This window comes from Ascidiella aspersa, chromosome 4, assembly GCF_963924565.1.
Source record: "Ascidiella aspersa chromosome 4, kaAscAspe10.2, whole genome shotgun sequence".
In the NCBI taxonomy this organism is placed as follows: domain Eukaryota; kingdom Metazoa; phylum Chordata; class Ascidiacea; order Phlebobranchia; family Ascidiidae; genus Ascidiella; species Ascidiella aspersa.
Window position 1 is genome coordinate 3,386,719 of NC_139450.1, and position 19,483 is coordinate 3,406,201.

Sequence of the window (19,483 nt, forward strand, 5' to 3'; positions counted from 1 at the left end):
CGGACTATTCTGTTAGTGATATCGGACTTTTAGGCGGCGATACGATACTATCGGACTATTCTGTTATTGATATCGGACTTTTAGGCGGCGATACGATACTATCGGACTATTCTGTTAGTGATATCGGACTTTTAGGCGGCGATACGATACTATCGGACTATTCTGTTATTGATATCGGACTTTTAGGCGGCGATACGATACTATCGGACTATTCTGTTATTGATATCGGACTTTTAGGCGGCGATACGATACTATCGGACTATTCTGTTATTGATATCGGACTTTTAGGCGGCGATACGATACTATCGGACTATTCTGTTAGTGATATCGGACTTTTAGGCGGCGATACGATACTATCGGACTATTCTGTTATTGATATCGGACTTTTAGGCGGCGATACGATACTATCGGACTATTCTGTTATTGATATCGGACTTTTAGGCGGCGATACGATACTATCGGACTATTCTGTTATTGATATCGGACTTTTAGGCGGCGATACGATAATATCGGACGCTTGGCTTACTTGTTGTGAAGGACCAGGTCCGGCTTCCAGAAAAGATGTGACGCCAGTCGTAGTTGGGTAATCCCTTTGTGGTCTTTTGGCTTCCAGGTCAGTCTCGGGTCTTCCCACTTCAAAGTCACGTATTGTGACGTCGTCATCTCTTCCGATTTCTCCGTCACGCTAAAAACATTGTGACGTCGTCAAAGGATTCAAGGTTTACGTTGTGCATATGTGTGTCCTAATCGTTTAAAATCGCGAATTTGAAAAGCTCCTCTTATCTTTGCGTAAAAACAGTAAAACTCAAAGTTTAAAAACCTGAGTAAAACCAGGATCAGACATTTTGTAAATGAATATATATTTCGCCTATACTGGCATCGTCATTTCCTTATATAAATAGAATCTGCCAGTATAAAAGGCCAGTATAGGCGAAATATAAATTAATTACAAAATATCTCATCTTGGTTTTACTCTGGTTTTTAAACTTTTATTGTTAATATACGCGTCAGCGGAACAGTGATCGACAAGCAAAAAAAATGCTGCCAATGGTTTTGGATTCCATAAAGATACGCCCTTTTGCGTAAAAATGTGCGAGGAAAAAACTTGTGACGTCATCTTACAAATCCTGGATCCGTCATGTTTTGCGTGTGGCCGGTGTACAAGTTGCAAAGAATATTGTCGCCCCCAGATGATTTTTAGCCGGGACGCTATTGCTTTTAAAACAAAAATCGCCTTTCATTTGTCGAGTGGGATGATTTACGATTATACGATTATACCTGACAAAAATGACTCCAAGTAGCTCGTTGAAGAACGCCAAGCTAATCCATCTTATTGAATAAAACTATTTACTTAATTAGTGTACTTGTTTAATGCATTGGTAGTAAATTAAGTTATTTACGTCGACTTAGATTGCTCAGGGGGGTGATGATGTATAGATTGTCGTAAGGGGGTGAAGGTGCATTTTAGGTTGAAAACAACTGCCATAGTACACCAGAAGCCTTAGACAGAATAACCGAACCAGTCCATCAAGATGCAAACAAGGCTAGAAAAACAACTGTAGCCTGTGGTAAGTTTCGAACTCACGACATCCGGCCATACCGGGGCCGTCGACCAATTTAGCTTTGTTTATAGTAATAGGATGCAGCAAGCAATGGTGCTATAAATGTTTCTCAGCTGCTTCGTGATGCAGTCAGTTAGAGCGACGGCCCGTTGTTTTCAAGCCTGCCTTGCTTGCATCATTGATCGACTTTTCGGTTAGTCTGTCGAAGGCTTCCGGTGTACATGTCGGCCATTCACCAAATTATGGTCATGAAATCGATTAATTTTTAAATCAGATACACAGGGAAATACGGCAGTTGGATATAGACAATAACAATTATAAAAGTAACTCGTTAAGTTTGTTTATCTTATTTCAATTGGTAAAGTAATTCATTTTCTTTAAATATTCTTTTTGGAAAGATACAAAGGTCTTTGGGGTTAGTTTACAACCCACAAAACCACTTAACGTTAGCGCAAAGTGAGAGAATTGAGAGTAGTGAATCTTAGCGTCGCTCGATGACCTTGACTGACCTGATGAGCTGCAGCAAGGTCAAATAAAAAGTGACGTTCGTCACATCGCCGATGAAGCGTGACGGTCGAATGTGTCGATTGTAATTGGCAAAAAGAGTCTTAACCAAGTCGTTATCGTCAGGAGACGCATTGGAAGGCAAAGCTGAAATAAGGACAAAAAAGAAATGACAGCTGCGGCGGTCATTTAATATGCCACCTGTGAGCCTTTTGTTTCAGTAAAATAACGCACTAACCCGCAAACGGAAAGTTATACGTAGTGAAGATGCAAAGAGCTAATCGTGTCAGTGGTAATAAAAATAATGTAAAACGAGAATTCGCGGACTCGGGAAAACTATCAAACAGTACACAAGTTGAGAAAAATAACAAAAATGCGCAAATATAACACTTTGAAATAGAATTGTACGAACGTTTAAAACAAAGTGCTCTGTTATCGATGAAACCTGGTCAATTTAAATTGGAAACCTAAATATCTTTAACTAATAGGGTTTTCTACGCCTCGTATCACATGGTTTCGATTGGTATCCTTGTTTCGTACAGTTTTATCTCAAAAAGAAAAAGATCTAAAAATAAATTATCCCATGTGTTGAAAATTGAAATTGACAGCTTGGCTTGCGTCAAAAGCTTATGACCTAATTTCTGGAAAAGGTTATTTTCCGTCTTGCTAGCCACTACACAAGGCCAACCTAATTAAGCGGCGGCCTCTTGAAAGATAGAGCGGTTAGGCGATCGATAAGAAGATCCTTTATTTTGAGATTAAACCGTTCCTACAGAATAACGACAATCGCTACTCTGCGGCCAAGTGACCAACGGTCTTTGAACTACAGCCTTGACAAAATGTCTAAATTTACTCAATACTGGTACTGGTATTTATAGTTTATTAGTGGAAAGGTTTGTCGGATTTGAATTCAATCTAAATTTTGGAAAATCTCTAAACAACAAAGTCCATAATGCTCACAATTAAGTTAAATATGTTTTTATTACCTTGATGCATAATGGCTGGAGGTTTGTAGTTGGACGTAGAATGAATATCAAAGCCCACACAGAAGTCGCTAGCGTTTTGCGAACGCTTTAAATAGTTTTATTTTCAACATTTACGGTACCGAAAACGTTTACAAAATGCCACCATATTGGTTTTAATATTCATTTTGCGTCTAACAACCTTAAAATTCATTCAAAACGTTCAAAAAGGTTACCGGGTGGTTTGTCAGCTGCATGTAATAAGTCAATAACTACCCCCGAAAATATTTGTTAATAGCCGCATTTGCCTAATTCCAAACCTGGAAATTGTAATACTAATTCCAACTGATTACCACATCTTAGGAAATAATATCTCTCCATAAAGTTGTGCATTTTCTGCATTGGGTTTATAAATGTCAACACTAGTTCAAAAGGCAATTTCCACCTGGGCTGAACTTTGCTTTAATAAATTGGTGAACAAAAAACATGAACTGTTGTTTATTATGAAGATTAAACTAAGTACAAAACTTGGAAAACCGAAAATCAGTTTGTTTGGATTTTCTATAATAAATATATTTCGCTCCTAAAAGCATGATCAGTGTTGTTTATCCCATTCAAACTTGAAGGGTGGCGAAAAGTTTTAAATAATTATAAGGGGTAACATACTGAAATAATAGGTAAGCCGTATTTTAAACGATTATCTCGTCCTTAATGGAAAGTCCTGTATAAATCTGCCGTTTGAATCCAACCACTGAATAAACAGCTGGCACAGAGGTTTATAACCGGGGTGCTACTGCTGCACCTTGTGATGCCATTTCTCATACTTAAGGGTGCTTGTCTTATTTGACAGTCCAAGGATGTGACATTTGCTCTATCGATAAGCCAAAGAATCAAATGATATTTTCCGTAAGATAATAAATTGCAAAGCCAAAAAGGTCGAGTATATCGACATCATCTTGATTATTAAGACGTTTCGATACGAGCTTGTATCATCTTTAGTTAATCGAAACGTCTTAATAATTAAGATGATGTCCCTCTACTCGACCTTTTTGAAGCTATATTACAAATCCGTGCATAGTGTAATCAAGGATCAAAAGATATTTTATGAAAATCCTAGTAGGTATGCCGTTACTATTATCATTTCTGGGGGTCCTGTAAGCCATAAAAGGTTGCAAACCACTTAGCTATAGCATTTTAACAAAATGAAAAGGCACCACTGCCTTACCAACTGAATTATCAAGCAACTCGGGTGGCATTCGAACTCACACCCATGGGAATACGAGGACCGATCTTTTCACCAACAAGCATTTACCGATTAAAATGGCCCGTAAATTCGGTCGATAAACGTAGCACCTTCCGAGACAACACTGTTATTGATAGATGCATTTATGTATTGATTGTCAAATGCTGCACGTTATGAATTCCCATCTGCCAACCACGCTTTAAGCTTGTTTTAGCAAAGCTAGGATTTTCACAAAGTTATCTTGTAACTCACATAATTTTCCAGGTGATGCAATATAATTTCAAGCAAGTAGAAAGTCATACTCGGTTTTAATACCTGGGCGCCTTTTTAATTGTTTCAAAGCGACGTAATGAAAAGCGAATAATCTAAGAAATGCACATGCACAGACCAACATTTTACAAACACCGACATATAACTCGGGAAAACTAGGGTGTTATAAAATGCTACTAACCACTAATAAAAAGATCAAAACATCCAGCACACTTTTAACAAACAGATTCAGTATAAACACAGTCATGTTTTTTAATTTACAACAAGAAATAGTAGTGAGCGTTTATTAAATATTGAGCGAATGTCGGACATCGTACATGCAACTGTACTAACCTAATATCGGGCGAGTACAGCACCTATCCTACATTATTGGTCACTAAACAACTAAAGGAGTGCATCCTAGCGTAATTTTTAGTAACTAAATAGATGACGCTGTTTGTACAGTTACGTACGGCAGAAATTCTACAAAGCAGTCAGTTGGTGGCATTGCAAAGTGTGACAATGTATATCCGCCAACTTTACTGGACTTACCTGTTAAAATCAGCAGCAGAAAAGCGATGATAGATAAAAAAGAAAGGCCAAAGCGGTCGAGAATCATATCCAAAAATGTTTGAAATCCGACTTCGAATATCCATGTAAATTTTCTGCCGTCATCAGGAAAATTTAGATTTATCTAAAATATTTTTTAAAGCAAACCATTAACTGTCGCCAGCATATGGAGCATTGGAAGTTATTCAACTATGTCCAATGTTCGCTGTAAATAATTTAGATTTCAGTTCACAATTGAACACAAATGGTGCGCAGTTACTGATAAAAAATTCTGCCTTGGTGCTTAATCAAAGGGGTGTTGACAAGAATGTGTCAGTCATTCAAATTAATTTACTTCATTCTAATTGCAGGTAAAACTTTATAATACAGGAAAGGAAATCTCCTAAACAAAGTAGATATTTTTCTCAAAATTAACACAATTTTTCATTAGTGTTTTTACGAGTATCTGTAGCAACGATTTTAGTTCTGTAAACTGTAATATAATTACATCAGTACTCGTGGTGTCCTACAAAGTTTACAAATAACAATTTGTCGAACTACAAAACTATTGAAATCACATTTTCCACATTGTATGCAGTTCGACGTTTTGCCAATGCACCAATTAAAGGGATCGTTTATAAACTAACGAATCAACATACCAAATATATTAAACAAGCAACACAATAAATATCAAAAACAACAAAACTTGGTAAACCATTTGACAAAAGGCAAATATAGTTTTATAATATTTTCTTCCTTGTCTCAAAGTCATGTGACAGTTTTATGAAGGTTTCTCACTGTTTTATTGGAACGGCATAGCAAACTAAACCAGCAAAATAAATATTAGATAAAAACGTAATGATATAACACAAAAGCGATCTGCTAAATTTCCTGACTTGTTAAAATCGGTTAAACTTTATTTCCGCCGATTGCATCCCAATGGCTATTTACACGGGAGAAGTTTAAACTAACACCATAGCACTGACGATTGCATTCAGCAGCTACCGCCGAGACCCTAAACTTCTTTGTCGGCGTCCATTGTACCTACAGCACCGTCGAGAGATTCGTAAGGTCTTAACGCGGTCCGTTTATCAATTCGCATCAGCTCAAACTAAATTAAAGCTGAATGATTTATCGACTTGGCGCCCACGCTTGGGAAAAGCAAACGACAAGGCGAAGTATTAGGTCCCGGCGCCCGCTTAATCCCGCAACTATGGAGTGAAAATCCGCTTTCAAACGCCAGTGGCAAGCTTGCCGACTCCTTGTATAACAGTGTTTCTTAATCTTTTTTCGCAGCGACTTAAATACTAAGCGTATAAGAAAGGGTTACAGCAAAGCTTTGGCGACACAATTATCTTCACTGAATTTTTCAACGTAAACAAAACAGAAATTATTATTAAACGTTATTAGGTATCATTTTAAATGTCTTTTAAAAAACGAAACCAACTTCTGCATGGGTTTTGCTATTTTTATTACGTCTTACTACCACTTCCAACCGTGATGTTCCAAAACATAAGACAAATTAATTTCAATTAATATGATCCATGTCTTATTTTTTGGAAAAAAAAAAATTGGAAAGGACTTGTTCAGAACCAATCCCAACAAATCTATAAAACTACTACAGTCGGCGACCCAACTAAATCAAACGCGACACTTTTTAGGGTTGCGATCCATGGCTGAGAAACACTGTTGTATAACAATAGTGATTGCCGTTACTTCTTATTTCATTCCAATGCCAATATTTTGGGACAAAAAAGAGCTGTCCAATACCAATATTTTCCTAATAAAAGGCTAAACAGTTTCCCATCTGATAAGGTACAATAGTAGCTGATAGAAGTACAGTACATGAACTGTCAGCTTTTAGTCTTTGCCGGCGTCTGGTCTTTAGGTGGATATCGATTGTGCGAATATAATCGTGACTGAAATCGTAAAACGGGCTAAATCTTTTTGTCAGCCACCTACAGTTTTACTAGCTTGACGTAAAGCTAGCCGGTTTTGCCAATGAGATGTTGCATTCGTCCGAGGTTTTAAAAGTAAGTTAAGATACATTACGCTTGGTTTATTTAAAACCCCATAATTCAAACAAGTTGATCTTTCAGGGCACATTTTTTGTCTATTTCAAAATTAATAACGCGCCTATAGACTGCAGCAGAACGTTAATGAGTTTAAAATGGGAAACACGTGCGTAGGAATGTGCTGAAACTAAATATTGGTCACAGACAGTATGCATATACCGACAAATATATTATGGGCGGTGTCTATAGCGGTAATACAACAAAAATATAGGATTAATTTGACTCACTATGATAATGTTAACTTTCTGCCGATGCGCAGTTCAACTCTGGCCCTACCTCCAAGTAGCGGGACTGTCTCCTTGAGAATGGTTGTCCTGAGGACTGGGTCTGAACAATTACTGACATTTCGGGCATTCTTGGTCCCCTTTAGGCCAATATGAAGAAAAATCCACTGCGCGTTCACCACTTATGTCACATTACTTTCTATTAGTTGGTAAAAAAGAATCGACTCACCATGATAACGATTTGCGAGAATTTAGTTACAATTTATAATTTTAACAGTTGAGTTTAATTGAGTTATGTTCGCTGTACAACTTCGTTACGATTGTGTTACTCGGCCTTGTTAAAGTCTATATGAATTGTCAAGTCCATATAAATTGTCAAGTCTATGTCCAAATGAGCCAGATTTTTAAAGCAGCCCCAATAATAAACCAAACTCACCACTTCTTAAAGGTTTTTTTTAGGTTATTAGCGTACTGAACGTCACCGAAACTGTTTTTGTAAACTTAAAAATACTTGTAGCGTATATACAACATCAGTTAAAAGAATGAAACAAAATTAAAAAACGGTTTTCTCAAAACTTAACTAAACCGAATATATATATATATATAAGGTTGCAATGGGAAAAATAATTGTTGGTATATAGTGTACAAAGAAGCCTTATAAACAATTAACTTAAGACGATATTAGGACAAATACTTTTTCAATTTCGTTACATTTTTTTTGTTTAGTGGAACTTTAACAGCTAAACGTTAACAATTCCATTCATAAAGAAAAACTATTGAATGTGTTTTGATATTTATTAATGCTACTTTCAACGTTTGTATTGTTTTTTGCATAAAACACTAAACTAGAAAAAAAATAAGCTTTTTTAAACATGTAGCCTCCATATTTGAAACCTAACCTTTAGCAGAAGTCATTGCAAAACAAACATTTGAGCTGAATCCGCCAATTTATTTAGTGCACGTTAGAAAAAACTTTAAACATCTCAGCGTTGGAATTTGTCGGACATGTAAAAATTTTGCGCGAGCGTATTTCCCGCGGGCAGATGCACTTCTGTATGTCAAAATATGACCTGTCTTTGATTTAACCTTTCAAATGACGAGAATTGCCAGCTTTAAGCTATTTAACGTTAAATTCGGGCGTTAACCTTTCGAATGTCAAAAGCACGCCTTTCCGGGAAAGAGTTGTCTGGTTTTTGTGCTTTTTATAGCTCTTATAGCGTAAACGAGCTTAATCTTTTTTTTAGGGTAAATAAGGCTTGTTTAACTGTTACTAAGGATTTTTTGAAAGCACAACCTAAAATATCAATCAACGGCCATTAAACGCTGAAATTTAAAGAAAATAACAAGCAAATACTTGTTATGCCTTCAATGGTTTATAAAACATTATAACATTATACAAGACACATAGCTAGCCATACTCAAAACCACAATACCTCCAACCATTAGGATCCAAAGAATACAATAAAACGATGTGTTATATAACGCGACAATAATTCCAGTGTTGTATAACGCGACAATGATTCTTATCGCCCCTAGCGATTCAATAATGAATTTTTATGTGATCTTCCACTTTTCCTGGGGAACCTGGTACAACAAAACGATGGGCGTAACTTGGTTCACAGCTTTTATCGGAGAAAAAGGGAAAATTTAGGTGAAACAGCGATCGACGCATGCGATTGGATATGACAACCGCATTAGCGGTATTTATATAAAAGGTGCTCGACGCAAAAAATGCTTTTCAAAAAATGCTTTTCGTGCTTTTTATAGCTCGTTAACGTTAACGAGCTTAATCTTTTTTAGGGTAAAATTAACTCAAAAAAGAAAACGATTAAAACTAGTTTGAAACAAGCAACTTAATTAAAATTTTAGTTGTTGTTGGATTTGACATGTAATTTTTGTCGTTTATAACATTTTAAATGTGTTTTACGGATATTTATACGTGTATAGCGAGCAGCGCAACAATATACCAGTCCTACGAGAATATTCTAAAGAAACATGAAAACATTCGCGGGTTGCATTTTATTTTTCGTTAGGCAACCTTCTTGAGAGTCATGGTATTGCTACGAAAAAAATATTTTGTACGTCTTATAATTAAGAAGGTCCGATACACACTTCATTTCAAAACCGATCCCCGATAAACAATGACGACCCTCATCCAAATGACGTCAAACAAGCGAAATATGAAAACTATGAAACTGAAATGTATTTTTTTCCAATTTATTGGGCAAAAATTTGCTAAAAGTCTACTTTCCTCTTTTTTAAACCAATATTTAAGATATTAAACGCTGGAAATTAGTAACAATCAAATATTTTTGTTATGCCTTCGATGGTTATGAAACAGGTTTGCAAGAGTGCCACAAGACATAGGTAAAGAAACTTAACCATCCTCGAAAAACACAACACAGTTTAAGGCGGTATTAAAATTAATAGGGAATTTACTTTTTTTGAAGTTGCACAACACAAAGCGAAAACGTATAGTAAGACAACCAAAGCCCATGTAGATGTAGGTAGCATTTTTAACGTATTTTTCTTACTACGTCTTACTACAACCATTATGCTCCAAAGAAAGCAAACAAAAATGCTGCGTTATATAACGCAATAATGATTCTTATCGCGCTTAGCAGGCGTAAGGTCGTTCACAGCTGTTAGCGGAGAAAAAGGGAAAATAAAGTGAGGAAAACAAGATGAGATTCGATATTAGTTGTGAGACAAGGGCGTTGGCGCTATTTATATAAAAGGTGCTCGACGCAAAAAATGCTTTTCAACATAAAGAAATGGATTACTGCTTTGGTTTTGGTCTTACAGCGTGGAGACGAAACGGAAAGTATTAAAGGCGAGTAAATTAACTTTGAAAATTTATATTTAATACCGAAAGGAGCAAAAGCGTATTAATGTACACTTGAAACATATAGATGGCACATTTAAATCTATAGATATGAAGATGTTTTCTAGGTAATATTTTTCCTTGTAAAAATTTAAAAAACTGCAGTCTCTAGCTTTTTGTAAGTTTTTGTTTTATGTAAAAAATGCCGTTTAAAAAGCGAAAAGCTTTTTCATATTTAGGTGTAGACTCGCAATTGGCCTCCATAAGGGATATTTCTCTTTCGGTCATATACTTGCTTTATAAATGCTACCGGTAAGCACCAACTAAAACATACGTTTACCGTCAAAGGCAAATTTATCATATAAAAATAGTATAAAATCGGGTTGCTTACTGCAATAGTTCACATGGATAGATATTTTGAGATTGGTTCTGATCACGATATCCCCTAAATTTTGAGAGAAAAGACATGAACCATATTAATTTATATTAAGTTATTAATTCCATTGAACTTTAGGCTTACAAAAAATCAGTAAAGAGAATTGCCTCGCCAAAACTTAGCTGCGCTCTACTTACTCATAGTATTTGGGTCACCGCGAAAAAAATGTTGAGGAAAACTGGACTAAAAATACATCGATTCGGCCTATAGGTTTCGAAATATTAACAGCTATTGCTTTGGATTTCAGTTAATCGACACGAAGGGATTTGTGAAAGTTCGCAAGGACGTTCGCCCATCAACGTCGACTACCAGCGGTTGTGCTTAGGGGGAAGTACCGGCAGGTTTTCAAGGGGTTCTTTTGGCTGGTGGAGATCGGATCATAAGCAGGTTCATTGGAACATTACAACCACGAAAAAATACGGTATTTTGGAGGATTATGTATTCATTTCAGTCCGTGTACTTGATTCTACGTTTGGGATTCTTAAACTGTGAACCTCTTGGGGGTACGTCGGCTAGCTTTAGGAAGTTTAGAGGCCTAATTGAAAATATTGATGTGTAATTTGAAATATGGAGTAAAATTTTCCAATCAGGTCCTCTGGGGCCTTACAACCACGAAAAATTCCGTATTTTTTATTTATTATTTCAGTCCGTATACGTTATGAACTTCGCGGCTTTATCATTATTTTTTTTTATCAGAACCACTCGCATGCTTGAAAAATAGTGACTTAATTGCACAATAAAAAAAAACACTTCATCACGAACATATGTTCTGCATCTGTTTAAAATTACTGCTTAACAATTTAGAGAGGAATAGAGGTTTAGACCGAAATATAGAAAGTATTTCTACACCGCTGCGTCTGTGAGTTAAATAGTGCAAAATAGTAAGCTGTTCTATGTGCTTGTATATTTAGAATAGAAAATGGTATTTTGTTCATTTATTTCCTTTTCATCTGCGCAAATCAGTATTGCAAAGTAGGCTAATAAGTTTATTTTTACATCTAGGCTTAACCCAGTGCTCTTCAACCGGTGTGCACGGTGCACCAAAATATACGGGGGTGCACCAGTACGAAAAGCTATACAAGGATGCATCACAAACTTTTAATGAACCGTTAATATTTGACTTGTCAAGTTTGTTTAAATGCTTATTTTTCTCAATTTAGTTTGAATGCTCTTTTTGACATGCAATGGTAGCCTATAGCCTACTCGCAAGCAGCCTGCAGCCATAATTGAACTCTCACCGACAGTGTGTGAAACTTCGGTAGCTCTGCTTGGTTTAATTGACATGATGATATTGATTTTTCATATCGCTTTTTACACCGGTTTACTTTTTCAGTAAACAGAGTGCATGAGTTCGTCACAACAACTTTTAGGGTTCACCAAACCAAAAAAGGCTGAAGAGCACTGGCTTAACCGACCAAACTCAAAGTTTTGGGAAATTTGAAAAGAAAACAAACCAAGGCAATTTTCAATATGTTAAAAACTTTTTTATTGCTTTCAAGTTGAAATACTGCCGTCACCGCATCAATCGGTGTACATGACACTGCTAAACGATTCTGGAACATTCGAAAAGCATTACGTCACCAGAACCCACATTAAATGGGGAACCACCAAGTATTCGGGGTCTGAGCACGCGCTAAATGGAAGGAAATTCACCGCAGAGGTAAAACTTATAACAAGTTCCTTGTACTCGGTTAACAAAACTATTCATTATACTTTCCAACGGCCTCGGGCAGTGGTATTGTTTTATTTAAATCTATTTTCTGCTGCACTTAACCTATAGTGACCGCAAATATATTGTATTCTGTTTATGAATTTGTCGCTCAATGTTGCAACTGTAAAACGCGTCTCCTACTGAAGTAAGAGAAAGTTATAAGTAAGGGTAATATTAAACGTTGGCGACGTTGAGTCGGATAGGCATGACATTTTTTAGGCACGACGCGATGTAAATGCCACAACGAGATACAAGAGCGTTAAGGCAGTGGTTCTTAACTGGATTCCATGGATCCCTTGAGGGTCCGTTAACTAGTTTTAGGGGTCCATGAAGGCCTAATTAAAATACGAGTGTATACTTAAGAAGTAATTAAGTTTTAAAAGAAAACAGTTTAATTAAAAATAGAACGGTTTTGCACTGAATGTATAGTTACTAGACTTTATTTCACTTACACATTTTTCGGACCAAAATAAACAGATTTATGGAGTTTTGGAGTATATTTGTATTGTAAATTATATTTGAGTTCAGCACCGCTATGAATGACTGTTTATTAAAGAGCTCAGACATAGCACTGCTTAAACATATATTTTTTTAAAGTTTGCATAGAGGCAAATTAATCTGTAAATTTAAAACAGAAGGGTCTTAAAGCCTGCAGCCTTCAACTGGTTTAATTTAAGCTATTTAAATTAAAACAAATTTGCAAGTCTATTTTATACCAATCAACTTTACATTAGTTATTTTCATCTAGATGCAGGTTTTTCATGAGAACGCCGAAGGAACGCAAAGACACGCGATGGCTTTCTTTATCAAGGTATGGTACGAGATTAAAGTATAGGTAACATTTTGAACGTTTTAAGTCTCACTTTATTATTCGATAAAATAAATAGAGTTATTCAAAACGTTTAAAATGTTACCTACTCCTATATGGGCGTTTATATTGCCACAAAGTGTGTGCAGCTTAAGTAATTTTTTTTTGTAAGCAGTTCCCGTCGGTTAGCGTTATGTGATATTGGTAAAATGAAACATGGGCAAACAAATGATGTTACAATTCCAATAACTTTCTATTTTGACCGATTTTCTACTTTGGCCTGATGAAGCACGGTTGTGCGAAAGCTTGTTAAAAATGCAACACAATTTATCTTTTTATAGGGTCACCTGATTACCCTAATTCCAATAACGAAAGATATTTGGTATTTATTCAGGAACGTGATATGATCGACAACAGACACTGGCAACCTCTGCTTAACGCCTTATCGGTAATCAAAACGTCGGGAAAAAGTAAAAGAATTCGAAGTCCAAGCGACCACCTTGCAAGGTGATTTTTTATTAGACGCTATAGGCCATCCGGTTCGGCGAAAAAAGCTATAAAAAACATAACATTTTTCGAAACTAGTAAACTTGCCATACTGTGATTCGTTGTAATTATGAAAACTGGCTCCTATAGATAATTTCAGCAACAATATGGCGTAGGAATATGTTGAGTTATTTGTTGTAAAACAGCATTGGGAAATAAGGAGAATGTCTTGCTAAGCTGGAAGCCTACTAAGGTCAGACGCTTTATAAAGACGTTGAAAGCACATTTCCGTTTAAATGGTCAAGGAAAGTGCAACATTGTAAACAAAATAAATAAACTCTTCCGACCGACAGTACTTTCTTAAAACCACGCTTTTTACTGTTTTAAAGTCAAAAGTAAAATCACGCTTCAAAGCGAATATTATTCAGAGTGGCTTAAACTAGTGAGTCACAATTCAAGATTAAATCTCGATAAATTTCAAACACACCCAACCAGCGATGACTCAGCAGTAAACTATTAATCGAGCTATTTCCATTTTGTAGCTTGATAATGAATTGCAAAGCCCAAAAGGTCGAGTAGATCGACATCATATTGATTAAGACAATTCAATGCGAACTTGCATCATCTTCAGTTAATGTGTCAGAGAAGTAAATCAAATCAAAAAGATGATACAAGTTCGTATCGAAACGTCTTAATCAAGATTATGTCGATCTACTCGACCTTTTTGGCTTTGCAATTCATTATCAAGCTACATTACAGATCCGCGCATATAATGTATACCCAAGTAGCCTATTTCAATTTTGGGTAAAGCATATAAAGGTCGCAAAGTTCACAATAGTAAACGGTTCCATATGAACAACTGGATATTTATAGAGTTGGTTCCAGGTTCCAACGCGTCACAGTTAGAGACATCGCAACCAGGTTTAAAAGATATTTTCTCCGCAAACCGACGAAGCCATATTTAGCATCGCACACAAACTTGCGTTAAAGGTTATCTGGTGAAACGTGCACCAGTGATATAAATTTAGCGAAATGGCAAAGTTAATGAGATAACGACTTTGGAGCCATAAAAGGGAATATGCTTAAACCGGTTTTAACATATTTTCTTTAAAACGATTTTGTCTAGGAAAAAAGGGAAAATCAACAGACACTTTGGAATATAGAAGTAACAAACCTAAGTTCACACAACAATTCACAGAAGGGTATGCACATATTACACGCAAGGTTAAAGATAGACACATTCCGCCAAAGCTGTATAATGTAAAACTCTTAAAGGTTCTTGAGCATTGCAAAAGTCAAGCCAAATTTGGTCACTCTACTTCGTAGGAGTTTTGACATTGATTCCACGTCACACTCCAGGGTTTTTATACTGGGATCCGTGAACCCTTTGGGGGTTAGGTGGACTAGTTTTATGGGGTAAATAAAGTCCTCATTAAAACATTGGTGTTTACTTTAAAAAATGGAATATAATTTTTCAAAGAAAATAGATTGACTGAAAGAAACATTTTAGAACTTTCTTCAACGTATTTTGACATTTAATTTTTGCATTTGTTGAATCAAAACCTGCAGGTTTCTTAGGTCAACTTGTTTTATGACGTCATCCTAAAATGCCGACCCTGTTTCACGCGAACAAAAGTATGTTTCAAAAAGTTTAAGAAACCCTACACCTACAACATGCAGCCTTGATACTGGTAAACGGCGATTAAATTGTCAGATGTTCACTTTTTTTTAAAGGTTAATTTCCGACTCCAGTTCTCGGGGCTACAGCGCTGATTACGTCACCAAGCTTGGAATTCGTTACTCGGGTTCAATGACGCAACCCCCGTGTCATGATGACGTCATTTGGACGGTATATCCACGATGTATTGAAATGTCTTCAGCACAGGTGCGATATATCGATGGAAAATAGACGTTCGGGCCGTGGTGAAAGTAAAGCGGGACGGTCCTAAACGGCGTCACAGAATTACTGATTTTTTACCAGGCCACGTCTATTTTTTACAAGGCTTTTTTCCTATGTATTTAAACTAAGATTTTAGGTGCATATTTGTGGACTACATCAAACGACGACGTTAAATTTGCGAAGATTACTTTTTTAGAAGTCCAGTTATGACGTAAAACAGGGACGGTTCTAAACGGCGTCACAGAATTACTGATGTTTATCACTAGGCCATGTCTCTCTTTTACCAGGCTTTATCGCTATCGGCTAGAATGTATTTAACAAAGATTTCAGTTGCATATTTGTTCACTACATCGAACGACGACCTTAAATTCGCAAAGGTTACTTTTTACGTCCAGTTATGACGAATTCTGTAACATCGTCACTGAAAAGTTCCCACGCGGTAATTTTTTTTTTACATAATTGAAATAAGAAAATTACCCTATTGTAACCCCTGGGATTAGGACAAACTAAACCCGTGTAATTTGTCTAACATTCAACTAAACTAATACGTGCCGCATTCCGCGAGATGTCGCTGGAAGATTTATATTTTTTAGTTTTACTTTGGGATAAGGTTAACGAGCTACGGATTTCTTTAGACTCGCCAATGCACAAAAAATAAGCTTGAATAATATAATATGTTGGTTAAACTTTTCTTAGACAGGTTTGTCAAAGCCGAAAACTTAACGTTGTATATTCCAAAATGAGTGTTGGTTTTGCCAATATAACACTCTATCAGAATGTACAAATGTTGGGTGGTCGATATTTGAGATGAACCACTGTATTTCACTAAAGTCACACAGGCATTGGTCAAATCACTTTTAAAACACAAATCATCTATCCAGCATAAATAAAGACGCAGAATAATTAGTTTTTACAATCTTTTTTAAACGAAGAGCTATACGGGCCTTTGTGGCTTGCTATATAACAGACTAAAAAATGATTAAAAATAAATGTATAAATCACAACGGAAGAGCTTAGAATTCTATCGTATGTGACTCCACCTAAAATATATATTAAGCTAAATTGTTTTTAGTAGCTATAGTCTAGTTGTTTCCATAATCTTAAATGGTCGTATATTGACCGCTAATTCTAAATAAGGAATCAGGTGACACTATAAAGACAAACTTTGTATTGTATTCTCGACAAGCTTTCGCACAACACGGTTTTTTTACATAGTGCAATGTACAAAATCATTATTATCAGGTTTCAATAAACATAATTTTCAGGTGCGCAAGCTTCGTGCGATCAACAAAAACGGCAACCAAGCCAGAGAACTGCAGGAAAACGACGGATGCCAACATCTTGTGCGACGCACCAAAGAAACGTAGCAACAAACTCGTTTGCTGTGCCCAAGAACTCCAGGAAACATTCCAGTAGAGTTTATTGTGTCGTATTTGTTTCTAAGTGTTTTAACCAACTTTATGACGTGCCCGAATGCAGTCCTCGACACCATAAAATATTGACCCAGCAAATAACACGCCTTTGCTAAAAAGAGATTATGTTCGAGCGATGTTTACAGAAGGATTGGCAAAAAGACAAAAAGTAATTTAACACAACTTAACTGAAAAAATGGCTCAACTCACCTATCTAAATAACATAATGTAACATACAGGTTTTATGCTGGACCGTTAGTACGGGACCATGGACGTTTATCCATTTCTGTAAGTTGAATGCCGTTCTGTTGTTATTCAATAAACACAGATACGTTTAATGCATTGCTGTGGCTAAGCTGTTGAAGCACGCAACCTCAACAAGTGAACTCGAATTACTGTCAAGGTAAACCAGAATCAACTTATACAAACTTAGTTTAGCCCTGCAATAGCTTTTTATTTCGCCACATCGATTGTGGGGGGGGGGGTTAAAAGCCAGGCGGACGCATAAATCGTTTTTGGAAAAAAGGCGAAAACTTTTAAGTGCAGAACCGAAAAAAATATCACGAATCGATTCGGCATAGCCATGGGCTACCGCTGTTTTTTTTTGACAATTTTCCAATGGAAAAAGGACTTTAGCAGAAAAGCATACCTATAAATACACTCTAGAAAATATTTCTGCATAACCTAGTGTAGCCCAAGTGTTGTGTTAGGTTTTCCACAAAGCAACCCCAGCCTGTTTCTAAACCGCACAAACAAAGGTTACAGAACACTTTTCTTACATTCCAGGAAGTTTTTTCTAAACGTGAAGAATATAAAAGTTACATTTTCACCTTGATGAAGTTCCGTTAATAACATAACCATTTGTTACATGAAGTAAAAATAGTAGGATATTTACACGTGTCGGATATATCACCTGCCTAAAAAAGGCGTAGGCGAGACACAGCAGTGGTTAATCCACCATGGTGACAACATCCAAGCTGAGAGATTGCTAGTAGCCTACCTTGAAACGCGCGGTTTCGTATTGCCGAATAGTGGGATACCCTACTTTTTTCATCTAATAACAGACATAGCCTACGAGTAAGAAACAACTTTGATACGTTTGTAAACAGCGCTATTCGTTATACTTGAAATATATTAGTCAAATCTTTTTTTTAACTAATAGTTAATGAAAGCAACGAAACTAGATATTCACTTATTTTTACTATTCACCTTCCTTGTGTGTCGCAACTACAAGTCTTAAGCATGGGAAACTAAAATGTGTTTTTATGGATAGTAATCAAATTAGCTTTTCAATGCAGGTGTAAACTTTATTTAGACAATTTTTAGACTATAAGGTTTCACTATCGTTAGACTCTGATCTTCAAACTTAAACATCAATTGGAAATATTTTACGCTACATTTCGAACCCTTATAGGTCAAAAGTAACACGTTCCTACAAAAAAGTGTTCTTGATAATCAGAAAAAACAAGAAGGGATTTGATGTAAAGTAGATGTATTGAGAAAGATACACTCACAATCCAGCAGCCTGTCCTAAGTCACGTTTAAAGACCTAGAGCCTAAACTCACAGCCAGGTACCGTAATGTTGCGTAGTATATGGATCAGGATTCAGGAATTCACCCGTTTTAACAATCGTGATGTTTTGAAACACTATTAACATAAAATATTTCGCAACTTGAAACAGTGCTAATTCCGTCGATATATAGTTATTGTCTGAACCTGAATAAGTGGTAAAAAATGTACTTTAAGGGAGGTCTACCAAGACTGCCAAAGACAACCATAGACCAACTCCTACAAAGAAATAAACTCAAGCCCGACTACGACTCTACAGCATGTAAGCCACATATTTACTTGATATAAATAGGGTGGATATACAGCAATTCACTTAAAGTATACCACATCCACCAACGTGGATGGAAAATATTCCAGCAAATTCAGTTCCACTTTTACCATTAGCAGATGTGGCCTTGTCGGTTTAAACTTCGCAGTCTTACTCTCTAGTCCCTAGTGCGACTCAAAATTAACAGACAAAGTGGAGTCCCGAATTCACAGCGCTTATTAAAGAAGTTATCTGTCAGCAGTGTTTTTTGTGAAGTTTCTGGACAGTAACATCATGTATCATAATTGCTCTGTCTTTATAGCTGCGTTTAGTGAAAGCAGTGCTTTAACCTATGTTACAGGGGTTTACTACCCCCTTACTGGAATGTAAACCTTTATATAAAGTAGTTAGTTTAACTTAAAATAAATCTAAAGCATGATGGCGTAAGAAGTAGGTGATAACTACTGATGTACCTTGCCGTTGATGACCACTTTTATCACGCTTCGAGAATCACCTAAAACGAAACACAAAAGGTTAGAAGGCGTTCAACATGGAGTTTAACAAGAAAAATATCGGCTATTTGATTTACGAATCGGTTTCGGCTTTTTGTGGTTCTTGGCGCGACTTTTGGTTTCTTGTCTTGGTACTTTCCCGATTCACGGCTTGTGACCAAGTAGAGCTGACCCAGCAAAGTCGAGTTGGGGCGAGCGTCGAAGTTCCA

The 19,483-nt window shown here is 36.4% G+C and overlaps 2 protein-coding genes across 2 annotated transcripts in view; one reads left to right on the top strand and one right to left on the bottom strand.

Moving 5' to 3' along the window:
- Positions 1–19,483, bottom strand: part of LOC146146697 (uncharacterized) — a 32,379-nt gene that overhangs the window by 12,603 nt on the left and 293 nt on the right. The window contains exons 2-6 of the mRNA XM_083386969.1: positions 19,352–19,441; positions 19,236–19,276; positions 5,073–5,214; positions 2,072–2,213; positions 527–685 (exon numbers count right to left, since the gene is read on the bottom strand). Of these exons, the coding sequence (XP_083243095.1) occupies positions 527–685; positions 2,072–2,213; positions 5,073–5,139 (368 nt within the window). The 5' untranslated portion in view covers positions 5,140–5,214; positions 19,236–19,276; positions 19,352–19,441. The remainder of the gene's footprint in view (positions 1–526; positions 686–2,071; positions 2,214–5,072; positions 5,215–19,235; positions 19,277–19,351; positions 19,442–19,483) is intronic.
- LOC146146698 (carbonic anhydrase 1-like) lies at positions 10,084–17,277 on the top strand. The gene is made up of 7 exons (XM_083388574.1): positions 10,084–10,201; positions 10,876–11,049; positions 12,128–12,288; positions 13,088–13,150; positions 13,542–13,654; positions 15,368–15,518; positions 16,799–17,277. Exons 1-7 carry the CDS (start codon positions 10,123–10,125, stop codon positions 16,898–16,900), a joined length of 843 nt encoding a protein of 280 aa, XP_083244700.1. The 5' UTR covers positions 10,084–10,122; the 3' UTR covers positions 16,901–17,277.

Bases quoted from the DNA above. Each gene is read 5' to 3' on its own strand.
- LOC146146698 (XM_083388574.1), top strand. From the start codon at position 10,123: ATGCTTTTCAACATAAAGAAATGGATTACTGCTTTGGTTTTGGTCTTA. The intron at 12,289-13,087 runs GTAAAACTTATA...ATTTTCATCTAG, and splicing joins GAAGGAAATTCACCGCAGAG to ATGCAGGTTTTTCATGAGAA. The intron at 13,151-13,541 runs GTATGGTACGAG...GTATTTATTCAG, and splicing joins CGATGGCTTTCTTTATCAAG to GAACGTGATATGATCGACAA.